The sequence below is a fragment of the Hippopotamus amphibius genome, chromosome X, assembly GCF_030028045.1.
Source record: "Hippopotamus amphibius kiboko isolate mHipAmp2 chromosome X, mHipAmp2.hap2, whole genome shotgun sequence".
Taxonomy (NCBI): domain Eukaryota; kingdom Metazoa; phylum Chordata; class Mammalia; order Artiodactyla; family Hippopotamidae; genus Hippopotamus; species Hippopotamus amphibius.
In genome coordinates, this window is record NC_080203.1 from 129,101,847 (window position 1) to 129,128,348 (window position 26,502).

Below are 26,502 nucleotides of genomic sequence, written 5' to 3' on the forward strand. Positions count from 1 at the left end.
TTTCATAAAACACACACTTCTACGGAACTGAATCCCTTTGAGGTGACCTTTTTCTTCTGCTTTTCTGCCCATCAAAATCTGTTCTTAGAAGTCCCTACACTGTTCCCAAAGTGTGTATGGAAGTAAGTCCCTTTCGACCAGCTGGAGACATGGGACGGGGAGGCCAGGGGGCGGACTGGAGCAGAAAGTACAGGAAGGAAGAACGTAGCAGGGCCTCTGGCCCCTTGGAACCCAGGGGCGAGAAGGGACCCACCAGGGTGATAAAGGATGCTGTGGGAAATACTGCCAGGTCAGAGGAAGAAGAGATTCCTATGACACAGAGAACCCGAGGGAGCGCACCCTCTCCTGCCCCCACGTCCAGCCTCCTATCAGAATAGAACTTCCCTTGGAAAGCTCCACCAACCATCCCACAACCATCCCACCTTCTCAGTGTTGAGGCAAGCCCTCAGCCTCTTTTGGAATTGAGGGTCATGAGGTAGCGGGAAAGCAGACTGACAATATCTTTCTTCAGAGTGGAAAACTGGAACATTCCACATTACTGTGATTAAAGCGGAAACATTGCATGCAAGCCCACCAGTGTCTCTCCATCAGAAAAGACCAAAAACAGAGAGAAAGTGCACAGCTCAGCATGGCACATGCGAATGCTGAGGGGCCCTTCCCGTGGGCACAGAAGAAACAGGCAGGTGAAATGCCACCTCCTGAGACGCCTGACGACATGGCACATCTTGGTGGTCCTTCAGGGAGGCCACAGAACATTCTGGAGAAAGGGGAGCAGCTGGATTCTCTGCGTTGATGATACCTAACCATTCAGTCAGGTCATCAGTCACCGTAGCTAAACCACTGCTTCACCAGGTGGCTGTCTGTTTGCGCAGGAAGGGGGCTGATGGGAACCCCATGGGTAGGGGCAAGGGGCTGCACTTGCTTGTTTTCAGAAGGCTTCTCAGGTGTTTTGTAGGAAGCCCGGAGAATCACTGGTCCACAGCAAGGGTTCCTGAGCTTGGTTACTAACGAAACTCACCAGGAGAACTTTTCAAAATGGATACCAGTTGCAAATCATATACCTGACAAGAGTCCAATATTCATATTATATAAATAACTCCTAAAATTCAACAACAAAAAGGCAAACAACCCAATGAAGAAATGGGCAAAAGAATTGAGCAGATATCTCTCCAAGACACACAGATGGCCAACAAGCACATGGAAAGAGGCTTAACACCATCAGCCATTAGGGAAACACAGACCAAAACCACAATAAGACACCACTTCACACCCACGAGCATGGTCATTTTTCCAAACAGCAAACAGACAAAAAATAACAACAACAGAAAATAACAAGTGTTGTTAAGGATGTGAAGCTAACCCTCACGCACTGCTGGTGGGAATGTGAAACGCTGTGGCTGTTGTGGAGAACAGTTTGATGGTTTCTCAAAAAGTTAAACATCAAATTACCATATGCCCCAACAATTTCACTCGTAGGTACATACCCAAGAATACTGAAAGCAGATACTCCAACACACACTTGTACATGCGTGTCACAGCAACACTACTCACAACAGCCAAAAGGTGGAAACGACCCAAATGCCCATCAACAAAGGAAGGGATAAACACGATGTGCTCCATCCGGTCAATGAAATGGGAATCAGCCCTGAAGAGGAATGAAGTCCTGATATGTGCTACCACACGGATGAGCCTTAAAACATTATTCTAGGGACTTCCTTGGTGGTCCAGGGGTAAAGAATCCGCCTTCCAAGGTAGGAGAAGGGGGTTCGATCCCTGGTCAGGGAACTAAGATCCCACATGGCGCGGGGCAACTAAGCCCACACACCGCAACTACTGAGCTCACGCACCTCAACTAGAGAGCCCGGATGCTGCAAACTACAGAGCCCACGTGCCCTGGAGCCTGCGCACCACAACTAGAGAGAGAAAACCTGCAAGCCACAACTAGAGAGGAGCCCGCGTGCAGCAACAAAATATCCTGCATGCCTCAATGAAGATCTCGCATGCCAAGACCTGATGCAGCCAAAATAAATAAATAAATAAAATTTAAAACATTACACTAGGCACAAAAGACCATACATTCTATGATTCTATTTATAAGAAATGTCCAGAATCCACAAACCAGAGAGACATAAAGCAGATCAGTGGTAGCCTGGGGCTGGAAAGAGGGAGGAATGGGGAGTGACTGCTTAATGGGTACAAGGTTTTCTTTTTGGTGATGGAAATATCTTGGAACTAGATAGATTGAGGTGGTGGTTGCACAACACTGTGAATGTACTAAATGCCACTGAATTAACCATTTTAAATGGTTAGTGGTTAATTTCATGTTATGTGAATTTTACCTCAATCTTTAAAAATGGGAGAAAAATGGATATCAGGGGGCTTCCTGGGCCATGCTGATCAGAATCTCCTAGGGTGGGGAGAGAGAGAGATACATGCAACCTTAAATTCATAGAAAATCAAGAGCATTCCCATGGCTAAGACCTTGTGGTTTTACCTGACATTATACTCGTCGTGGGTAAAGAGTATGACATGCTGCCCTCTCTCTCTCTGAAAAAAACTATCCATTTTAAAACAGCATAAATAGATGTGTAACTTCCAGAAAAATGAAAATAATGACAAAAGCATGGCAACAAGGCACCCAAGAGCAACAGAACCAGGATGGTGTGTGGATTCAAAACCATTCCCCCAAAATGATGGACAGACCCAGAGTTTAGTCCAGAGATGAACACAAAACAAACTGGAGAGGTGACTTCAACAATGGACCATGGTATACTCATTACAGACACCCAAAAAAGGGCAAATGTTAATGGACCCTAATGAGAGCTGACAAGGACCAGAGGGAAAGGTAAAACTGAAGCTGCCCCCCAGGACAGCTCAACAGAAGAAACAATGATCCAACTCTGAGCTGGCTGACACTCCGTGGTCAGAGACGTCATCAGGCAGAAGGGACCTGGCCACCTGACTGCCGAGGGCCCACGTTCAGGCTGTGATGCCTGCAGGAGCCTGGGGCGCAAGACCCCCCTCGGGACAGGCATGATGCCTGTGGCTTCAAGCCTCTGATGTTCCAATGCTTTTCACTGGAGGTGACAGTTCCTGGAGGTGTTTCAGAAATCTGGCTTCAGTAATCCCGGCTGGAAAGGGTGAGGTTTTGTTTCACTGCACAATTCCGCCAGAGTAGAGGTAGTTACCATGCGGGACCACGTGTACATAGTATTCATTTGCTCCTTTATAAACAAACTGCACTACAATTAACACTTTCTCCAGTACCTTCCTTTCCCTGCTTCTGGAAAGTTCCGACTTTGATCCATCTCTTCAGTAAGTCTAAGACGTGATTATCGAAAGAAAGATGGTCTAAAGGTCACACTTCTGTTTCACCTTTACTTTCAAGGGAGGAAAAAAGAAATTAATACGGGAACGATTAACTTTATGTAGGGCTACCTTTTTTGTTGAGCTTTGCAAACAGAACCAGCCAACTGCTTCACAAAACCAATTCCAGTAACTCATATGCCTGTGGTACCATTATGTCATTGGTTTGCCTCTCGGAAATTTTCCCAATTTTCATTTATTTTAGTAGTTTGGAATAGGTCAAGGCACCTTCTTCAACTCCGAGTAGAGAGGTAAAGCAACCAAACACCAGTGAAACATACAAAAGATCACGGGAGAGGGGAAAGACGCAGAGGCGTGCTGTGTTTTCTGGTCCACACTCAGTGAGGTGCTCCTGTGGAATCCAAGTTGACTCTGAACTACCCATGAGTCTGCAACGTAGGCCACAAACTAACCTCGCAGCTCAGGACAGTGGGAGAACCAGGAAGAACTCAGCTCTTTCTCCTACCCCACAACCTGGCTGGGATTGACCCACAGGGTTTTACTGAAAATGATAAAAGTAGCGCTCCTTGGCATTGACATATAAACAGTAATATGTACAAAATGGACAATAAAAAAATACATAAAGGAAAAAAAAACATTAAAATAAAAAAAGCAGCACTCTTCCCCGAAATGACATGCTAGGGTGTTATTTTCACTGGTGCAAAAAAGGGATGACCCCCTGCTCCAACCAATGAAAGAGTGGCTACTAAGCACCCCGAAACAGAAAGAAAGTCTCTGCGTCTTCTACTTTACGTATCAAGATAAAAGTTAGCCCGTCTCAAGGAAACGCAGACTTTGGATTCCAAATATTTACTGAGTTGGCACTAGCTTTCAAACTGAGGTGCTGACAATGACTAAGGAAAAACAAGGATTTTATCATTTACATATTTATAGAAAACTTGATAGTGACCCATGTTTTTAAAGGAGCCAGGTGATAAATGGCATAAGAAAAAAGAGTTTTATTAATAATTTTCAAGGTAAAATAAGTACATGAGTTCTTATTTCGAAATGGAAAGTATGTCTAAAGCCCCAAGATAGAGCTGAGAGTTGAGGGTTGCTCAAACAGGAAGTATTGGTTCTGGTCACCTTGGTGGTACTTAAAATGCAAATGGTACTCTGTCCTTCTCTACTAAGTACATGTGAATGCAAAAAGCTATTCTTGGTAATCCTTGACATTTTTGTCAAATGCCATCTTCATGGTGACATTTGGGAGGTTTATGATATTGGATGGGAGACTGTTTGGTTTCTGGTGTCTTGGCTCCCTGTACTGAGATGAATGAGACAGCAATCGCCGCATTGACCTAGGCCAGATCAATTACAGAATGATCTATGTGAGATGCCTTCTGAAGCAGTCCATCTATCCACAGCCAACAAAGCGCCGCCAAGTTGACCACATGCCCTTCCTGAGGAAAAGTCACAATGTGAAAGAGCTCTGCAGAGCTGGCCGCCATGGGCTTCAGCCTCATCATTTTAGATCCCAAACCACCCAACCATTAGGAAGTAATGACCCACTTTTTTTTTTTCAGTAATAATAATAATTAAAAATTCATTTCTAAAACAAGAATTTACAACATGATATGGTCATTCCAAAAGTATACATAAATCTCTAAAGACATACTCTTTTTTTTTTCAAGCTCTTTATTGGAGTATAATTGCTTTACACTGTTGTGCCAGTTTTTGCTGAATAACAAAGTGAATCAGCTGTATTTATACATATATCCCCATAACCCCTTCCCACCACCCCTTCCCACCCTCCCTATCCCACCCCTCTAAATCATCACCAATCACCAAGCTGATCTCCCTGTCTTATGCAACAGCTTCCCACTAGCTATCTATTTTACATTTGGTAGTGCATATATGTCAATGCTACTCTCTCACTTCGTCCCAGCTTCCCCTTCGCCCCCCACCCCATGTCCTTAAGTCCGTTCTCTACATCTGCATCTTTATTCTTGCCCTGTCACTGGGTTCATCAGGACCATTTTTTTAGATTCCAAATATATGCACTAGCATACAGTATTTGTTTTTCTCTTTCTGGCTTACTTTACTCTGTATGACAGACTCCAGGTCCATCCACCTCACTACAAATAACTCAATTTCATTCCTTTTTATGGCTGAGTAATATTCCATTGTATATATGTGCCACATCTTCTTTATCCATTCATCTGTTCATGGACATTTAGGCTGTTTCCATGACCTGGCTACTGTAAATAGTGCTGCAATGAACATTGTGGTACACCTTTCTTTTTGGATTATGGTTTTCTTAGGGTGTATTCCCAGGAGTGGGATTGCTGGGTCATATGGTAGTTCTATTTTTAGTTTTTTAAGGAACCATCATACTGTTTTCCATAGTGGCTATACCAATTTACATTCCCACGAACAGTGCAGGAGAGAATGCACCCTTTCCAGCATTTATTGTTTTTAGATTTTTTGGTGATGGCCATCCTGACCGGTGCGAGGTGATACCTCATTGCGGTTTTGACTTGTATTTCTTTAATGATTAGTGATGTTGAGCATCTTTTCACGTGTTTGTTAGCCACCTGCATGTCTTCTTCGGAGAAATGAAAAGACCTACTCTTTAAATACATCGCTCCACTGCTAAAATAACAAGAACGAAACACATCTGCTGCACAGCGATTCCTATCCCATTTCCTTCCTCGCAGCCCCATCAGCAATGCTGAGGACAGTACAGGGAAAAGGCCCAGCTCCCTTGTGCCGATGCTGGCAGAGCCCTGCACTCCTGCAGCCTGCAAGGATCCAGAGGCAGGGTGAAGCAGACAGGCCACTACAACACTAGATGTCAGTATCAAGCCTTCCCCACAAGCTGTGACAACCAAAAATGTCTGCAGACGTCGCCCCTAGCTAAGAATCACTGCTGGAGTGGAATCCAAGAACCTGGGGTGGGAATCTCTCTCACAGCTTCAGGCACCGGCTGCTAGGAAATGCTGTAAGTTAACTGTTGAAGTGACTGAACGTCTTTCACCACCTCCCTAATCCCATTTCACCAACTCTCCCATATCCTACCACTGACATGCAAGCCCCCAAGAGCAAGGACTTTCCAGAGGCATCAGTACACACAGATATATATAGACATGCGTTCTGAGAGTTCCCTTCAAGACCAAACAGCACAATGATATGGGTAAACTTAACTTCAACCCAAAAGTAAGTTCACCTGTGCCTTTAAATGTACATCCAAAAGCTGTTAATACATATATGAAAACTGTCTTGTAGGTGTTGCACAAAGTAGCCAAGAAGATGTCTCTGAAGATCTTGACCTTAAATCAACTTCTCTTATTCTTAATATCTTTCCAACATTAAGTGTCTATTAATTATGGAACACAGTCTAATCACGTGACGTGAATCTGTAAAACCTCTAACATCACCAGGTACTACAAATACCAAATTCCAGAACATGATGACATCCACACTTGAAAATCAATAATTCTGTACATGTTTGGGGTGTTTTCAGATTTGTATCCAAGCTAATACAACTAGAACAAAAGCTTAAGATGCAAAAGCTTTGGTGGCGTTAATACAGTACACAAACAAGCATGACATGGATCACAAGTCAGCACACTAGGTCCCCAGGGCCAAATCCAGCCTGCCTCCTGTCTCTGTAAAAAAGTTTTTATTTTTTTAATTTTTTTTTTAAACTTAGTGGAGATTTTAGTTTCTATTTTTAAAAATTAATTATTTATTTTATTGGCTGTGTTGGGTCTTTTTTGCTGTGCGCGGGTTTTCTTTTTAGTTGCGGTGAGTGGGGGCTACTCTTCGCTGCAGCGCGCAGGCTCCTCATTGTTGTGGCTTCTCTTGTTGCGGAACATGGGCTCTAGGCGCGTGGGCTTCAGTAGTTGCAGCACATGGGCTCAACAGTTGTGGCTAACGGGCTCTAAAGCGCAGGCTGAACAGTTGTGGCGCACGGGCCCGGCTGCTCCACAGCATGTGGGATCCTCCTGAAGCAGGGATTGAACCCGTGTCCCCTGCATTGGCTTCTCAGCCACTGCGCCACCTAGGAAGCCCTTTAATTTTTTAAAAATTTTTTATTTTTTTAAGTAAATTTATTTATTTATTTATTGGCTGTGTTGGGTCTTCGTAGCTGCATGCAGGCTTTCTCTAGTTGCGGCAAGTGGGGGCTACCCTTCATTGCAGCATGCAGGCTTCTCATTGCGGTGACTTCTCTTGTAGCAGAGCACGGGCTCTAGGCGTGCAGGCTTTAGTAGTTGCAGCACACGGGCTCAACAGTTGTGACTCACGGGCTCTAAAGTGCAGGCTCAATAGTTGTGGCACATGGGCTTAGTTGCTCTGCGGCATGTGGGATCTTCCTGGAGCAGGGCTCAAACCCGTGTCCCCTGCATTGGCAGGTGGATTCTTAACCACTGCGCCACCTAGGAAGTCTCAGTAAGTTTTTATTGAGCACAGCCAGGCACACCCAAACTTTGGTACTGTCTATGGCTGCCTTTGAGCTACAACAGCAGAGCTGAGCAGCTGCAACAGAGACCCTATGGCCCACCAAGCCTAAATTATTTACTGTCTAGCTGTTTACCCGAAAAGGTTAATGGCCTTGCACTCATCTGTTCGTAACATTTCATTTCCGGCAACTTCATGTGCCCAGCCACAAAACTAAGGGAACGCAATGAGGAAAAATAGTCACTATGCACTCTGAGCGCTTGTCTTTACATTGGTGGGTCTCCAGTGCTACACAAGTAGGAGGAAACTAAGGAAGCAATTCAAAAGCAGAAGTGACATAATGGAGGGAGGAAAATCTGATAGGCAGGAGAGAAAAGACCTTGAAGAATCACTAAACTGCGTGACTATTTATTCAGTATGACCACAAGAACAATTAAAATGTGAGTGTCTACTACACAGTAGACATTGACCTTAGTGTCCCCATTTTCTGAAAAGAGGAAACCAAGGCTCAGAGAGTCCAAATACTGCCTTAGGGCACACATGAAACAGCACAGCCGTGAGTCAGACTCAAGACCATCCATGCCTGAAATCAAGGCTAACCACATCTGGGTTGGGTGGTCCCTGTAGTTACTGGTACATTCCAAGAACATACCAATGCCCAGGTTCACTGGTACAAACCTTAACTAACAAGAAAATGTTACATTTTACTATATCCAAGAAGGAACAAAAAGTATGTAATACAATTTTAAGAGGTTCTTCCAAAAACATGTGAAAGATAAAAATGCTGATATCGAAAGGCCCGAGTATCAATTTGTCCTTTATCCATAAACTTCATTTTACCCTAAACACTGCCACATAATCAGCCATCACATCAATTTTTCTAAAACAAACGACAGTGCTGGTAAGTCGTTCTGTAAGACAAATTCCTCTGAATTGAAAGAAGCAGTTGCCTTTGTGAAACCAACTATATTTTTAACCTAGTAATGTTTACCAGGTTGTTACACGGTAGTACTCTCCCCTTAGAGCTGGCCAAATTCCTGGGCAATGTTAACACGTGGCTTCTTGGTAAGTGTCCCTGGCGACTGTATGAACATTTTGAGAAGCCCAGAAGGCTTTTGCACGGTTAGAGGCTGCCAAGTCTAATTTATAAAGCCTGCTCTGTCCAGCTACCAAGACAAGGCAACCACCTGAATTTAAAAACAGGGTCACTTTAAAAGACTTTAAAAAAACAACAACAACTTTATTGTGGTATAATCTGCAAACCATAAAATCTTCCCATTTTATGTGTAATTTCAACGATTTTTAGTAAATTTACTTAGTTGTGCAGCACATAATCCAGTTTTAGAACATTTCCATCACCCAAATCACACCCTTGGTGCCCATCAGCAGTCACTCCCCTCTCCTACCCCCAGCCCCAGGCAACCACTAATCCACTTTCTATCTCTATGGATTTGCCTTTTCTGGACATCATGTATCAATTGAATCATACAACGTGTTGTCTTTTGCGACCCCTTCTTTCACTTAGCATGGTGTCCTTGAGGTTCCTCCATCACTTCCCTTTTCATGTGAAACCTATCCAGTACTTGGGGCTCGTATCTAATGACTGCACACCACAGTTTAATGCTCGGTTGGGTGTGAGGCTGGGAAGAATTAGAGAAAACATGGAAGGTTCTCCACGAATCACTGTACAATGGCTGCTGTATGACGTACCTGAGTTAGTGATGACAAACACATGAGTATGCATCTCTTATGTCAATGACACGCACAGTGTGCGTGGCAGGCACCTCTGAGGGTGTCTGCCCATCTCAAATGAAGCCTCTGTTATTCCCGGAAGCACAGATGGGCTTTGAGAGGTCTGCAATCCTCCTGAAAGCACATGCAAGCTTCTGTGTGTCTGCAAGTGTTTCCAAACCCAGAACCTCTACATTGTGTGATTTCCCTGGCCCCATGATCCCAGTGCTTTAGAGTCCCTGCATTCAATCCGGCCTCAGAGCACATCTACCAAGTCTGTCAAATGCATGAAAGATACATGAACACTCACAAAAGAGAGTTGTAGGAAAAACTTAAACAAATATTAGGATTCAACCATACAAATAGCAACAATTTAATAGTTCCAAACACCACTGTAATAGAAAAAAGTCATTAGTAGAAAGACTGGTGAAAGCATCGGGACTTCCAGTGGTTAAGACTCCGGGACTTCCCTGGTGGTCCAATGGTTAAGACTCCGCGTTTCCAATGCAGGGGGTGCGGGTTCGATCCCCGGTCAGGGAGCTAAGATCCCACAAGCCGCATGGAGTGGCCAAAAAAAAAAAAAAAAAAAAAAAACTTAAATTAAAAAACAAAGAAACCTGAAATCCAAATAATGTCTGGAGTTTCATTAACAGTAACATATCAAGGTTGGCGTCTTAGTTCTAGAAAATGTACTATGCTGATATAAGATGTTAACAGCGGGGAAAACTATCTTTGCAACCTTTCTGTAGTTCTAAAACATTCCAAAATAGAAGTGTATCCCAACAAACAAATAAACAACCACTGGACTGTATTCATTCTATGCCTAGATCTCTTAAGGCAAATATGAAAAAAAAAAAAAACAACAACAACAACACTATACAGGAAACAATTGCACACTAGCAGCATTATAATTGCAGTACTTATATAATCATACATATCAGGGCAATCTAAATGGTCAGACACAGAGGAATATTTAATAAATGACAGTATAGCTGCTCAGTGGCAGCCTATGCTTCCAATAAGAACGCCAATGATGAGAACTGCAGGGCAACATGGGGTAGAAACACATAAGCGAGGATGCCTTTGCTGGCTGCAGAAACAGAAACCCCAATTCACCTGACTTTAAAAGATAAGGAGACTTTGTTATTTTACATTTCACATAAGAACAGCTGCTGCGGGCAGGCAGCTCCAGAACCTTAAATTCTCCACCCACGCACCTTATCAAAGATGTAGCCTTTCCCCTCCACCACCCTCCATCTCTCAGCCAGCTCCCTGCTAGGTTTTAGGGCAGCAACTTGGCTGCCCAGCTCCAGGTTTAGGTGGAGACAGGACATTAATTGGCAGGGGTTATTTCCAGGTAGGTCTATGGGAACAAGGAGTCTTCTCTTCAACCATGCCTGTCTCAGACCTCCCCTCACAGCTCACTGGACAGCTATGGGTCATGTGCTCCTGACTCCGCCAACTGCAGGCCTAGCTGCTCTCTGACTGGCTTAGAGCCACCTCCAGCACTATTGACATTTGAGACTGGATCATTCTTTGTTGTGGTGGGGGCTGTCCTGTGCTTTGCAGGACACGTGGCAGCGTTCCTGGACTCTACCCACTAGATGCAAGTAGCACCCCATCTCCATCTCCAGTTGTGACAATCAAAAATGTCTCCACACACTGCCAAATGCCCCCTGGGGAGGGAGAGGGGGCAATCACCCCTAGTTGAGACCCACTGGCTTAGAGCCATCAGGACTTCACCAGGAGCTGTTGAGAGGGTCACATCCCCTGAGCCAAGACAAGGGTGGCCACCCCAACAAAATGAGGGCTCTGATAGCTGGCAAGAAGGCACTACTCTTGAGAACTCTAGAATATATGAGAAAAACTCAGTGAAATACAGAAATACAAGATTATCATTATAAAAAAATAAAACCTGCTTCTATAGGCATAATTACATGCAACAAACATTTATTGAGAACCTGCTATGTGCTAGGTACTGTACAGAAAAAGCAAAATGTAAACAAGTGAGTTAAGGGAAAGGAGATAATTAAAATTTAAAAAAAACTATAAATAACTAGATCTCTGGTTCCTTCATCTTCTAATTTCCTTTTTTAACATTTTGAAATAATTATAGATTCACAGAAAGTTGTAAAGAAATGTACAGGGATGTTCCATGCACCCTTCACCCAGTTTCCCCCAGTGTCCTATCCTGCATAAGTACAGTACAACCCCAACCAGGTAACCAACACTGGAAAAATCCACAAAGCTTATTCAAAGTTCATGTGCCTCCATGTCTGTGTCTGCGTGTGTGTGTGTGTGTGTGTGTGTGTGTGTGTGTGTGTGTGTCTCGTTTCCTGCCATTTTATCACATGCGTAGCTTCTAAATACAGAAAGAGTCCACCACCACAAGTCTCCCTCATGCCACTGTTTTACCGCCATATTCACCCCTGTCTCCCATCCCTAATCCTTGGTAACCTCTGATCCGTTCTCCATCTCTATAGTTTTCTTATTTCAGGAATGCTATATAAACGGAGTCCTACCAATTTCCTTCTGTGCATTGTGTTGGCTGGAATCCTGTGGTGGAATGGGGTTTGAGCACCTCTCGGTTTCCTCTGAAGGGGAGCAGGCTAATGAAGGGTTTTCCCTGTGACACCAATCCCAGGGGGATTTCTGTGTCTCCAGGTCTGTGAAGGGAGTAGGGAGAGGTGGAGAGCAGCTCCTGAGCAGGCACATATGCGCACACGCACAATTCCGTAACTGGCCTTTAAAAACCATGCAAGTTCATAAAGCACAGACAGGGGAAGGGGGCCTCATTTACCCAGGAGCACAAAAGAATGAGAGTCCCATACCCGAATTCTTTCAGGAACTAAAACATTTTGCACCTTTAAACCTTAGCTTCTTTAAAAAACAAAACAACAACAGAAAAACAACCAACCTCGGGCTTCCTAGGTGGCGCAGTGGTTGAGACTCTGCCTGCCAATGCAGGGGACACGGGTTTGATCCCTGCTCCAGGAAGATCCCACATGCCACGGAGCAACTAAGCCCGTGTGCCACAACTATTGAGCCCATGTGCTGCAACTACTGAAGCCCACACGCCTAGAGCCTGTGCTCCGCAACAAGAGAAGCCACGAGAAGCCACGGCAATGAGGAGCCTGTGCACCACAACGAAGAGTAGCCCCCACTCACTGCAACTAAAACAAAAAAAAAACAACCAACCTCAGCTTCTGAACTGTGTATTTTTTTTCCAGTACTATTGAGCTATAATTGACATATAACATTGTGTAAATTTAAGGTGCACAAACATGTTGATTTTGATACACGTATATGTTGCAATAATCGGATTACCACAGTAGGGTTAGCTAACACCTCCGTGACATCACATAATTACCGTTTCTTTTTTGCAGTGAGAACATTTAAGATCTACTCTCTTAGCAATTTTCAAGTATACAATACAGTGCTATTAGCTATAATCAAAATGCTGTACATTAGATCCCCAAAATTAACTGTGTATTTTTAATGAAAATCATTCTAAAAGTGATTATTGTCCTATCTTCTTATATAAAGTACAGTTGACCCTTGAACAACACAGGGGTTAGTTAGGGGCGCCCACCCACCACAAAGTCAAAAATCCCCATCTAATTTATAATCAGTCCTCTGTATCCACAATTCTGTGCTGCTGTACTTACTACTGGAAAAAATCCGGTGGACCCATGCAGTTCAAACCCAAGTTGTTCAAGGGTCAACTACAGTCTTAACTGGCATGTTGTTTAAATAATCTAATCTAACTTCCCTGGTTGTCTTATCACAGTTAGATGCAGCATCCTTTTGGGGGAAGTCTCTACTGAGGGTTCCTGACTAAAGGGCCCCCCACTGGGTTTTATGATTCTGAGCCCCTTCTCTCTAGTTGGTTAGACTTCCCGCTGGGGTCTTCTTATCCTGTGTTCCTTACCCTGGCCCTCATCCACCCCACACCAGTGACTAACAGTTACCTTGATTAGACCCTGCATTCTCATAAGATCAGAGGTCAGCAAACATTTTCTGTAAAGGAGGAGACAGTAAATATTTCCAGTTTTGCGGGCCACATGGTCTCTGTCCTGAGACTCAACTTTGTCCTTCCAGCACAAAAGCAGCCACAGACAATAACTAATTGCACAAGTGTGGCTGTGCTCCAATAAAACTTTATCTATGGACACAGACTTGAAATCCACATAACTTTTATGAAATACTATTTTTTTTTTTGGTTGCGCCACGCAGCATGTGGGATCTTAGTTCCCCAACCAGGAATTGGACCCGCACCCCCTGTAGTGGAAGCACAGAGTCTTAACCACTGCACTGCCAGGGAAGTCCTACTCTTCTTTTGATTCTTTTTCAACCATTTAAAAATGGAAATCCCATTCTTATCTTGCAGGCTGTATAAAAACAGGTGGCCAGCTGGATTCAGCTTGTAGGCTGCTGTTTGCCAACCCCTGTCCTAAGATCTCCCAGGGCCAGTCGCCACATCTGGGAAACAGTTTACACTCAACAATCATCAGTTCGTCAACCAACAACAAGTATTGTTGTTCTCGTACATGTAAGAAAATCCAGCCACAAAGAAATACGGGGACTTGCACGGTGGCATGGTGCAGGCACAGGAGCAGACCTGGACCTGCCATAACCTCTGATTTCAGGGCTACCCATCACCCCCCCCCACCCACCCCCAACGGCAGCAGGCTGGTAACTGCTGCGACATTGGCCTATTATTTTATGTAGGTTCTTTTCATTTCCCAGCTGCATTTTCATCACCTTGAGGAAAAGGGCTGGGTGATACTAATTATGTGTTATCCTCCATCGCACCTGGCACAGACGTAGCATCTAGATTATTAAAAATCCTACCGCATATTCACTTCTGGCTACCTGTTCCTACTTTTAAAAAGAAATGTGAAATATTTTATACTTCTCTCTTTCTCAAAGTAACAAACTAAAAGCTAAATTAAGTTGATCTCTTTTCTTTGATCTTCAATTGATTTTTCTTAAAGGGTGACAGCTGCTTCCATGGGCAAAGTTCGCTCGGCTGCCCTCAGTTAGGATCACATGATGGTGTGTCCTCTGCATTAAACCAAAAAGCAAAAGCACAAAACCAGATCCCTACAGCATAGATGAACCTCATTAACATTAGGCCAGGTGAAAGAAGCCTGGCCCAAAAGGCCATCTATACATAGTTACAGAGATATGCTTCCACCTATATGAAATGCCCGGAACAGGCAAATCCATCGAGACAGAAAGCAGATTGGTGGTTTGGAAGTTGCCAGGGCTGGGGAAGGGGGGAGGGGGAGTGACTACTTAATGAGCACAGGGTTTCCTTTTGGGGTGATGGAAATGTTTGGGAACTGGATAGAGGGCGTGGTTGCACAACACTGGTAATGTACCAAATGCCACTGAGTTGTTTATTTTTAGGTGAGTTATTTATGTGAATTTTACCCCAATAAAAACAAGTTTTTTTAGAGAATGGTGGTAGACCTGTAAATTCTGATGGTGGAAAGGGCACCTAGACATAGTTACATGAAAATGGCAAGTCATGGGGAAAAAAATGGATAGCAAGATCCCATTTATGTAAGCTTTCAAAACAAAGATCTGGGCTTCTGCACATATCCTTAGGCAGAGGTGTAGAGAAGGGATGAGCAGGCCACACAGCAAGCTATTATAATGCTGGTTACCTGGGGAAGGGGCAGGTGGGGACTTTCTTGTGTTCTGCACATTTCCACATTGTGTCATTCTAGTAAAGCAAGAACAAACACTTCAATGGGTTCCCCGTGTAATAGAAAAACAACACAGGTCCCTGTGGGCCTGAACATTTTAAAGGGTATCCACCGTCTGGACCATGCACATCTGTGCATCAGAGCACAGTGTCAACAGAGACTGGAAAATGGAGTCTACGGGAGAGAAGCACAGCTGCTTGCAAAGAAAAACTCAAAGAGGCAGCTCTCTGGTCACCAAGATGTCGAACAATTAATTTTTATTAAGTTTTTCACTCCTTTGGCTGTATCAATCAGTCGATTAATCACATGAAGTGCATTAAGTTTCATAAATGAGTATAACAGGCCTCAGAAGGGCCTACTGTCAGGACAGCATCACTCCACCTTTACAATCTTCAATTTTCTCTTAGAGAAAGGCCAGTGTGTGCGAGGGGCATTTCTGGACAGAAGGAGAAAGGAGGGAAGGGTGCGAACGTCGGTGGCTGGGCCAGACCATCCCTGAACTGCTCTCTGAATGCCAGGCCCCCTCCTGGAGACTGGAGCCCAGTGAGCTGGCTGGGTGTGACCCCGGCCTCCTCCCTGACCTGCCAGGCAAGGTCCCTCCAGTCATGCTAGCGGTGAGCCACAGGACAAGGACGCCTTCTCCTTTAAAATTAGACAGATGACCATCTTTGTCCAATTTGCAGAGAAAAATTAATAAGTGCACCAAGTCTCTCAATGTTAACATTCCCATCTCCACTTCTGCTAAACACCAGTACATCCTATATCTCACTTTTCCACCAGCCCTGGCACAAAACTGTGACTCTTGGCTACACACTGTAATCTCCAGGGGAGCTTAAAACTCGGGGCTACCTGGCCCATGTGGGGAGGTGGCAGCATTCCCAAAGCTCCCGGCCAGTTTGACTGTGCATGACCCCAGGGGCGAAGCCCGCTCCTATTTCTCAAGAAGCCAAAACAAGCAGCAGACGAACGAGAACAGACAACAGCTGATCACGGCGAGCCCGAGACCTTGTTTTTTTCACTGAGTACACGAGGTCATGTTTATATTTTGACACTGTAAACCTATGAATGGTCATTTTTCTGTGCGTAAAATGGTTGGGAGTTAACATCACGGAATTAGAGACACAGCTACTTCCTAGATTCTGCAAGGACACCTGGACAAGGGAGAGCACTTCAGGGCGGCTTCCACAACGCGGTACAGCCCCACCAGGGAACAGTACTTGGCAACGAAAAGGAATGGAGCCCCAATCCACAATGCGATGCAGACAAATCTTGAAAACATGATGCTGAGTGAGAGAAGCCAGACACAGAAGGCCACAGATCCCAGGACTCCATGGACGTGAAATGTCTACAACAAACAAATCTGTAAAAACAGAGAACAGATTCGTGGTTGCCAGAGCTGGGAGTGACTGCTAAAGGGTACAGGGTTTCTTTTTGAAGCAATGAAAATGTTCTGGAATTAGACAGTGGTGATGGTTGCACAGCCTTGTGAATGTAAGAAAAACCACTAAACTGTGCACTTTAAAATGGTACATTTTATGGTATGTGAAGTATATCTCAATGTTTAAAAACGGGGTTATTTTCAGGGCAAATCCAGCTGACCCGTACACTAGAGGGCTGCCCCACACCAGAGACAGGCACCCTTCCACGGGACAGCGTTCACCTCCTGCAGTGGCTCTCTGGTGACCTGCCTGAGCTCCCGGCGGCCTGGAAATGTCACACTCACCGGAAGAGCGCCCGCTCACCTGACGGCACCAAGGCTGGCACACAGGAGCCACTCAGGAGGCCTCTGCCTGGCTCCATGTCCCATCCACCGAACTGCGGGGCCTGTCCCCCAGGGGTTGGCCCAGCCAGCTCCCTTCCTTTTCCCTCTCCCACCCTGAGCACCTTGAGTTTTAAGGAAATAAAAAGAGGGCCCTCAAGACGGAAAATGTTGAGGATTCCACAGCTCCATAAGCAACTTTTCAAGATGCCCTTGCCCTGTCTTTCTAGAGCTTCTGAGCAAAGGCAGAGGCATCCTCTCACCGGTGGCTCCTTCGTCCACAGGAGGGATGGAGGCGTCTCTTAGGGCATCCCAGGCAACCTGATCCCCCCTTCCCACCCCACCCCCACACACAGAAGGCCAGGCCAGCTCTCTGGGTTGCTGCAGAACACTGAAGAGTTAACATTCATTTTCTTCTGTTCCACTGCGTATATGTATACATTTGACATTCAGTAACTATTCATTGAGAACATTCTACAAATTGAAGAATACATTCATACCACTTGCCCAAAGTTTCATGTACTGGTATTACCATTTGCATGGTTAGTAAATTCAGGGTTTTTCACATAAACATGTTTAACATACGTTCTTCATGGAAACACAGAAAGCAGGTCTCCGTGGTCTTACCCCCTGTTATGTAACATCTTAGTAACCACCAATCTGCTTGAAACAAATTCAGCTCCTAAACTTGAATCATTGCAACCAGGTAGACAGAAGGAGTTCAGTGGGTCTCCATCAGGCCATCTGGCCCCCCAGCGGACACTTGGCAATGTCTGAAGACACTTTTGGTTGTTGTGACTTGGAGGGGTGTGCTAGTGGCAGGCACTAGGTAGAGACCAGGAATGCTGCTAAATACCTGTGTTACACAGGACAGCCAAACAACAAAGAATTACCCATCTCCAAATATTAATAGTGCCGAGGCTGAGAAACCCTGGTCTAAAGTTACACCTGCCCAGTTTGGATACCTCTTAGGACAGTGCCTGTAAGCAATACAGCAAGTTGAATGGCTCCACACATTTCTCTATGTAACCAAGTCACTGAACATACACCATCAACAACAACGGTGGCAAAAACAGTGAAGGTTTATGAGTGGAGTTAACAGGAGGCCTCCGGCTTGGCTCCTGGTGAGTTCTAGCTACTCCTAAGGTGTCGGTGATGTTTCTTTGACGACACCCCCCCGCCCCGACTCCTGATTTCACCTGCCTTAACTCAAGCATCAGCTAAATCCTGTGCACTGCTTGTCTCCACAATTCTCTGATATAATCTATGACCTTTCTGGTCCTAGTGCCCACGACATTTCTAGCTCAGGCCTGTCAGCAGCTGTGAAAACCTCCGACAATTTCTAACTGGCCTCTTCTCTGAGAAATGCACGCTGCCCATCACTCATATTTGGCTGGCTCAACAAATATGACTTGGTGCCTAACGTGAGTGAAACTCCAGGCTCAGTCCACAAGAAGCAGGACTCCCAGGGGTGTTGTGAGGAGCCGGGGAGAAAACAGACATAAAATGCCTGGCACAATACCCCCTGAGCACCCAGCAAACATCAGCTAACGTGGCTGTAATCAAATGACACCAAGCTGACCAGGTGCTTCCATTCTCTCTGGGAAAACAACACATGGGGTGCAGTAGTTTCCTACTGCTGCTGTAACAAACTGCCACAAACCAGGCGGCTTAAAACAACACACATTTATTATCTCACAGTTCTGGAGGTCAGATGTCAAAAATCAGCTTCATTCTGTCAAAATCAAGGTGTTAGCAAGGCCATGTTCCATCTGTAAGCTCTGGAAAAATACACCTCCCTTGGCTCTTCCAGCTTCTAGAAGCTGCCTGCATTCCTCAGCTGATGGCCATATGACTCCAACATCTGCTTCTGCTGTCACATCTCCTCTGACTCTGACCCTCCTGCTTCCCTCCTGTAAGGATTCTTCTGATTACACTGAGCCCACCCAGATAATCCAGGATGATCACCTCATTTCAAGATTCTTAACTTAATCTCACCTACAAATGCCATTCGTGTTGGAAGGTAACTTATTAATAGGTTTAGGAGATGAGGACATGGACATCTTTGGAGGACCATTATTCTACTGGGGGCGGGGAGGGGAGGTCTGTTAAATATCACACAACAATGAATACAAGATAAAAGTACCCGGTGGCTATAACATAGTACAAGGAGCACACGGTTACCTAGCCAAGGGAGGGTCAGGTTAGGTAGTGGATTTGGGCTCAGTCAGACAGACGCCACTCCTCATTGGCTCTAGGAAGCGAGGTTACTAAGTCAACCCTCTGGGCCTCAGTTCCATCACCTGTCCACCTACAGCCCATGCAGCCCTCGGGGGCTTTCGGTGAGAGCATCCACCAGGTGCCTAGAGTTCCTGGCACACAGTAAGCACTCCACGTATGTCCTAAGACCCAAGGGATCCCAGCGGAGAGAAACTGGGAGGCAGGAACAGCACGGTGAGGCCTCAGAGAACAGGACATGAGCATGTGTGAGCCCCACGGAGGCAGGGGCCTGTCTGCTGATGCTCACCACTGGAGTCCTGAACCCAGAAGGGTGACTGAAATGGACAAGCTGTGCAACATTTACTGAATGAATGAATGGGTGAACAAACGAACAAATGAACAGGGGCAGTATGCTTAAAACTGAGTAGGGGGGCTTCCCTGGTGGTGTAGCGGTTAAGAATCTGCCTGCCAACGTAGGGGACACTGGTTCGAGCCCTGGTCCACGAAGATCCCACATGCCGCGGAGCTACTAAGCCCATGTGCCACAACTACTGAGCCTGTGCTCTAGAGCCCGAGCCACTGTTGAGCCCATGTGCCACAACTACTGAAGCCCGTATGCCTAGAGTCTGTGCTCCGCAAGAAGAGAAACCACCACAATGAGCAGCCCGCACACTACAACAAAGAGTAGCCCCCACTCTCTGCAACTAGAGAAAGCCCATGTGCAGCAAGGAAGACCCAACGCAGCCAATAAATTAATTAATTTAAAAAAATTGAGTAGGAACTGGGCAGTGGGGTGGCGTACATGACACAGCACTGGATCAGGGTCAGAAGACTCAGCTCAAGTCCCTGTCCTTCCCACAGCTGGCGGGACACACCCCTTGGCTATAGCCCTCATGTGCAAGATGAAGAGTTTGAAAGAGGTGGCCCTGGCTCTTCCAAGAACAAAGCTGGAGGATTCAAGCTACGCGTGGTCTTGCCCGAGCCTAACCTGCCTTACACGAAGACTCAGGGCCAGTCAAACTGACCAGTGCGCTCTCTTATTCCAAACACACCCAGCAACTCCTCCTCCACAGCACTTTCCTCACATTCCCCCATCTCATCCCCAGCGCTGAGAAAGCACAAGAAACACTCAACCTGGGAGATGATGTACAAGGATAAAGAACCCCCAGGCTCTAGTGAGCCCTCTTCCTTTTCTCGGAAGCCATCACCACCTGATGATGGTGCCTAGCGACCATCACGGTCTCCATCTCCCAGACAAACTTGGTCTCCATCCACCATCCCAGCACACAGGAGGCCAAGACTCTAGAACTATTACTTCATTTGACTGGATTTAAATGGGAATGACTGAACTCAGGAAAATTTAGCTCTGCTTTTATTCCATCAGATTAATTTTACTGAATTTACTGGAAAGGCAGCCAATTAGCAAAAGGACCCGGGCTAGAAGCAGCTCACTAGGCTCACCAGGTGACCTTTAACATGTCACTTGACCCAAGGGTTTCTGCAGTAGAACCTACTAGAGAAGGTGAAACACAATTTCCAGTTCCAAAATCAGAGTGAAAGAGAAGAAAAGGAAACTTAGAGATTTCCAAATATCCAGAAGCTATTTTTGGAAATGAATGAGTTTTCCATTCACTAAGAAAGGAAGGAAGGAAGGAAGGAAGGAAGGAAGGAAGGAAGGAAGGAAGGAAGAAATTAGACCAAAACCAAGAACAAACCAAGAAGTGGTTGTCGATAATTTAAATGGAAGAAGATTCTTACACAGGCTCACTCCTTACGGCCTTAAAAGCAAGACACTCCCCCATGTATATACAAATACTACCTATAATCTTAAAGAATGAAAAATGGAAAAATCATTATTTGTTTATCAGAAAGTTTATATAATCCCAAAATAGACTCTGTGGGGTAAATATAGTAAACCTCCTATTAATTAACACTCAATAAAGGTTCCAAGAAGGTAACAATGATGTCATCCGGCCCTGCTATGTGGGGCTCCAACCTGGCAAATTCCGGAACCATGGATTGTTTTCTCCTTAAAGCAATAGCCTGTTCAAAGGACTTCTAATATATCACAGAATTTCTGCATGGGGCACAGGTCAAACCCCATCTTGTGAACAAATGGATCCCTAAAAGCTTTTGTCATGATATAATCTGGGCCTTCCACCATCATCCTGATCGTTTATACTCTGCTTTGATCTCAAATGTGCTATGGTCCACCACTCTTAAACTGCTCAAGGTCGGCATTTCCAGTAATGTACAATCCCAACTGAGCTATGGGAAACAGAACAGTAAGTTTCAACTGCTCAGTCCATCTATAGGTTAATATCAATACAACTTCTCAAGAAGCAGACATATACTTCACTGTCAGAGGCAGTGAATTTTTCCAAAAAAGTTCTTTCCATATTTTCCACCTAAATGGTAAGTACCCTTTTATAAAGTGGCCATTGAACTCTGAGTTAATATATGTGGAATACACATGTGCCACTAATGTAAACCACACACAACTCACCCACAGAAACTACCAGCCACAGAAATGGTGAATTAACTTTATTTTTAATTTTATTGATTGATTTTTTGGCTGCGCCATGCAGCATGTGGAATTCTTAGTTCCCCAACCAGAGATCAAACCTGTGCCCCCTACATTGGGAGCGCAGAGTCTTAACCACTGGAAAGCCAGGCAAGTCCCAACTTTATATTTTCTTACAAAGTTTTTGGGTATGACTCCTAGAAAACTACAAAAATTACATGCACAGTACTGATCTGCAGAAATAGTGAATTTAAACCTAAGGTGGGTTCATAATCCAACTAAAGAAATTCTGTTTTGAAAATACTGAGATTTTTTTACACATCTGTAGCCACATCTATAAAGATGTTTCCTTAGGTTTGCAACCTCTCTGTTGTAACTTGAAAAAGAAAGTACAGCTACAATAATTCACCACCATGCCCTGAGCTGGCAAGACGAAATGTTGTCAAATACAACATTGAATGGAATTACTATAAAACTCTAGAAGAGTTTGTTTATAACCCTTGGCCCTCAATTACCTTGCTTACAGCAGCATATTTTATGCTATTACAGTTTTAATAAATTATATATGAAATCATGTTTTAGTCAGCAACAATTTTCACCTAACCCACTACATTCATCTACTCCTCCATGATTTCATTTTTCTTTAAAAACCTATTTCTTTGCCTCTCCTGACAGTTCTCCATTTGGAAGCTGTTTGGGGAAAGTCCACACTTCTTGAATATCGTTTTGCGGTCGTGTGAATCAAACACGACTCAAAAAGGGCTTTAACTGTCAGATGCACATAGAGAAAATGCTGTGCTCCGACACAGTTTCTTTCATATCATAAATATCATGAAAATCAATTACAACTTTAAAGGATAACTTGTCACCTATAAAAATCGGCAGGGCTCTGTTTTGAAAGAAGAGGAATGACGATTGCAGCATTTACACCCTGCCCTCAACTCCACTTAAATGTCTGTGGCTTGCTGAGCATTCCATACATATTTCGGGCAAGGTATTATGGGAGCTGAAGTGCAAGCTGTCCCCTGCTGAATTTTCACTCACTATAAAAACAATGTCTCATAAAAGTATACACATGTTTTTGCTTTACAAAAAAATGTAAAACGTCCTCTTTTGTTCTCTCCATCGACACTTTTAGCACTAGAAACAGGGCTTTTTAAAAATCTGTAAGTGTGAGTGATGTGTGAAAAGGATGAAAATGTCATTCAATAACACAGATTTCTGGAAAGAGAAACATAGGAAATGTATATGAAACACACGGAAAGGAAGATTCTACAAGCTGTCTTCTGTGGGGTCTGCTCACCTATGGCCTGGGTTGTATCATTAAAATGGAAATTCTTACATTTATACTTTTCATCATGAACCCACACTCCAATGTAACCACAAGTGCTTTATATTACCCTCATAAAATGAGTCTTCGTCTTTTCTAAGCAAAACGGTATTTTTAATTGGTTCATTTTTCAGTTGTTTGGATTTTTAAGACATACAGCTTAAAAGGGCACCACATTCCAAGCAGTTCTACCAACTCCAGAACCATCCAACGCTTGATCAGACAGCTGTGGCTCTAGCCTTTGGTTAAAATTATAATATGATCTCACCTGATTTTTCAAAATAACTAGGCATCTTTTTAAGCCAATAAACTGTGCTATAATCTCTCTAAGTTTCTGAGTCCAGAAGTTTGCCATGCTCAAAGAGAATGTTAGGGAACCATGATCCTTTTGCCTTTCTTTGTTTTTCCCTATCTGAACCCAGAGAAATCTTCAAACAATAATTCAGCAGTTTCCCTCCTCAAAAGTTGATTTTCAAACACCAGTGGCATGCAGCGCTGCCTTTCCTGTGCAGGTAGGAGGAAGCAGGAGCCTGTCACCACGCTGGGCCTTTTCAAGTCTCAAAATCACTGGGAAGCTTGCAGTATTTCCTTTCTGGCACTCAGGCCCAGTGTGGAGAGAAGTCGCTCCAGATACGACAAGATATCAGATAATCACTGGAATCGCTCGGTTTCAACAGAATTACAACTCCACAAAAAATGCCTCTCCCCAAAAGCAGCTGAACCACTGAAACCAACAGACAATCGAACAAAAAGTTAAAGCCTTTACATGAACTTAATTAATCGTAATCTAGCAGTGCTTTAAGGAGCCTCCGTTTTTCACTCCTTAGGATTTATTTACATGAATAATAAGACAACTTAATGCTCTACTCATATCTTGCACAAAAAGGAAATCTAAAATTTAACTCTTGTTTTCCCTTTATTCCAAAAGCATATGGGTCTAATCACAGTCCATTCTGGCTGCAGTACACAGGCTTTTTCAATCAGAATTTTAACTCAATTTTTAAGGCGCTACAGAGTAACCATCACGGTTTGATGGTTACTCCAAAGAATCGGGAATCCCTGAGGTGTCCCATCTGGCACAGACTTCGAATGGAAACTAGGCTGAGCCCGCCAGACAAGGAACCCACACCACGAGGCTGGGGCGCACGTTTGTGCTCCAAAATGACAGCTCATCTGGCCACCGCGAGGTCCGGGGAGCCTGTGGGGCCACGGCTGCGGGCGGTGGGCCGCGGGAGCCCCGCAGGGATGGGCGAGACCGCGACGGAAAAAGGAAAAGAGGGCCATCCGTCAGCCCCTAGAGAGGAAATTCCAGGCGCCCAGCTCCCAGGCGTCGTTCAGCGGGTGACGTGAGAGAACCAAGTCAGAGTGTCCGCCCCGCAGTGGAGGCCGGCGATCCGCACTCCGAGGGCTCAAGGACGGGAGAGGGGGCGCCTCGATCCTCGGCCAGGGTCCCGGCGATGGGGGCGTCCGGATCCTCGCCGGGCCCGGAGGACGCACGATCTTCGCCCACACCCGGAGGCCTCCCAGGTCCTCGATCCCCTCCCTAGGCCCAAGGTATGGGGCGCCCTAATCCTGCCTGGGGCCTGCGCCCCCTTACCGGTCGCGGGGATCGATCCACGACGTCTGGCGCGTGTTGTGGTCGATGTAGAAGACGCGGCCGTCGTAGTCGCGCGCCTCCTCCCAGCCGGCGGGCAGCGGCAGCTCGGCGCTCTCCCGGGCCCGGGGCGCTGCCGGCGCCGAGGGCACGGGGGGCGCAGGGGCCGCGGCGGGGGGCGCGGGCGGCGGCGGCGGCGGCTCCCGCGGGGGCTGCGCGGGCGGCGGCGGCTCCCGCGCGGCCTCGCGCGGCTGTCCCCGCCGCCGCCGCCGGCCGCCGCTCAGCCACGGCATGACTGCGCGGGCCCCGCCGCCGCCCGGCCGCCCCACGCGTGCCGCCTCCTCAGCCAGCACTAAGGCCCGGCGCCCGGGGCGCGGGGGCGGCCGCGGGGAGCCGCCCGCCGCGCCCGGTGCATCCTCCGCCCGGTGCCCGCGCACCGGCGCCCGCCTGCCACCCGCCGCCCGCCTGGTCCTGCGCGCCGCCGCCCGCGCCTCCTGGGTCACTCGGGTCGCCGCCCTGCGAGAAGTCACAGCTCCAGAGCTGCCGCAGCCGCTGCCAACGGCCCCTCCATTGCCGCGGCGCGCCCGGCCATCTTCGTTCCTCCGCGCGGCCGGGTAGGGGGCGGGGCCACGCGTGCCCCGCCCCACTCGTGGTCCCGCCCCACCCTCCTCCCCTTCTCCCTCGGCTGCTCCTACCCCGCTTGCTGCAAGCCCTTCAATCTTCCTCGGCTGCTCAGCCTCCAATCTTTCTTGGGGGGCTCCTCGGCTCTTCGCTCCTCTGTCCCCCCAGCCCCCACCCACGCCCGCGGCTTCTACTCCTCCTCCCTGGTCGGCTGCTCCCACTCCCTCCAACCCCCGCCCACTGCTCCTCCGGCTTCCCCTCCTGCTCCCCCTCCTGCTCCGCGCGCTCCTCCCACTTCTCTCCCGCTCCACTACCTCCTTGGGCCTCTCCGGGAAACCGCACGGGGGCCAGGATGGGCGCCGTCGCGTCCGTCCGCCCCCGGGCCACCGCGGAGAGGAAGGAGGGCCGGGAGGACGGCGCCCCACCCGGGCTGCAGGCGCGGCCTGCCGGGGGCTGACTCCTGGGGCCCAAACAATTCCCGGGGGAGAGGGCAGTCACCTCACTGCACTCATTCCCAGGCCTTGGATGTCTGGGGTCCTCCTCACTGCCCACTTGGTGGGGGAAGGGAGCTGTGCCCTGGGTCTCCCGAATACCCAGGATGGTCCCGCGAGGGTGGACAAGTCCCCTGAAGGGAAACCAAGGGGGGTTCTATGGCTGGAGGAGGAACCCGAGGCCGGTCCTCTTGGGTGGGGCCTGGAGGACACACCTGGGAGTGGGGAGCTGGGCAGGTGGCCACCTTCTCGTCTCTGCCAGGAGAGCCCCAGCAGGGCTGATCCGAAGTCCCCACTCTGGGCCAGGCCCCCTGACCTGCCCTGAGCTCTTCCATCTTCCAGTCTGGAGGATCCAATAGTTTGAGTGGAGACCCGAGTAGGCCACTATTTGGATGGAAGCCAGGTTAGCTCCTAAAACATGAAACCTCTGTGGTAATTGGTGGTTTATGTTGCACTCCCATCTCATAGCTGGAGAAACTGAAGTCCAAAGAGGGGTTGCTCTCTTGCTCCAAATCCCCCAGCTACTCAGTGCTCCAGATCCCTGGCCGCAAGACTTAATGCTAGGAAATGCAGGGAAGTATCAGGGAGGTTTTAAAACACTGTTACAGTGATGCAAAAAGATCTAATAAAAACCCCAACAGGGATCCAAGTCTAGCTACACAGAGGAAGAGACTAGCGGAAAACCTCCCCAAATGCTCATAGCAATTTGCATTCCTTCAGTGGGATGATTTTTTTTTTAATTATT

General features: G+C 46.6%; 1 protein-coding gene across 3 annotated transcripts in view; it reads right to left on the minus strand.

The window, feature by feature from the left end:
* Positions 1-25,246, minus strand: part of WWC3 (WWC family member 3) — a 128,568-nt gene extending 103,322 nt beyond the window's left edge. For 2 of the 3 annotated variants that reach the window (XR_009050270.1, XM_057718095.1), the window contains exon 1: positions 24,649-24,781. Coding sequence is in view for 1 of the 3 variants with exons in the window: in XM_057718094.1 (XP_057574077.1) it covers positions 24,649-24,938 (290 nt within the window). In the remaining 2 variants the exon portion in view is untranslated. Of the gene's footprint in view, positions 1-24,648 lie in introns of all 3 variants that reach the window. The other variant, XM_057718094.1, reaches the window with a different exon arrangement.
* Between the last annotated feature and the right edge of the window lie 1,256 nt (positions 25,247-26,502).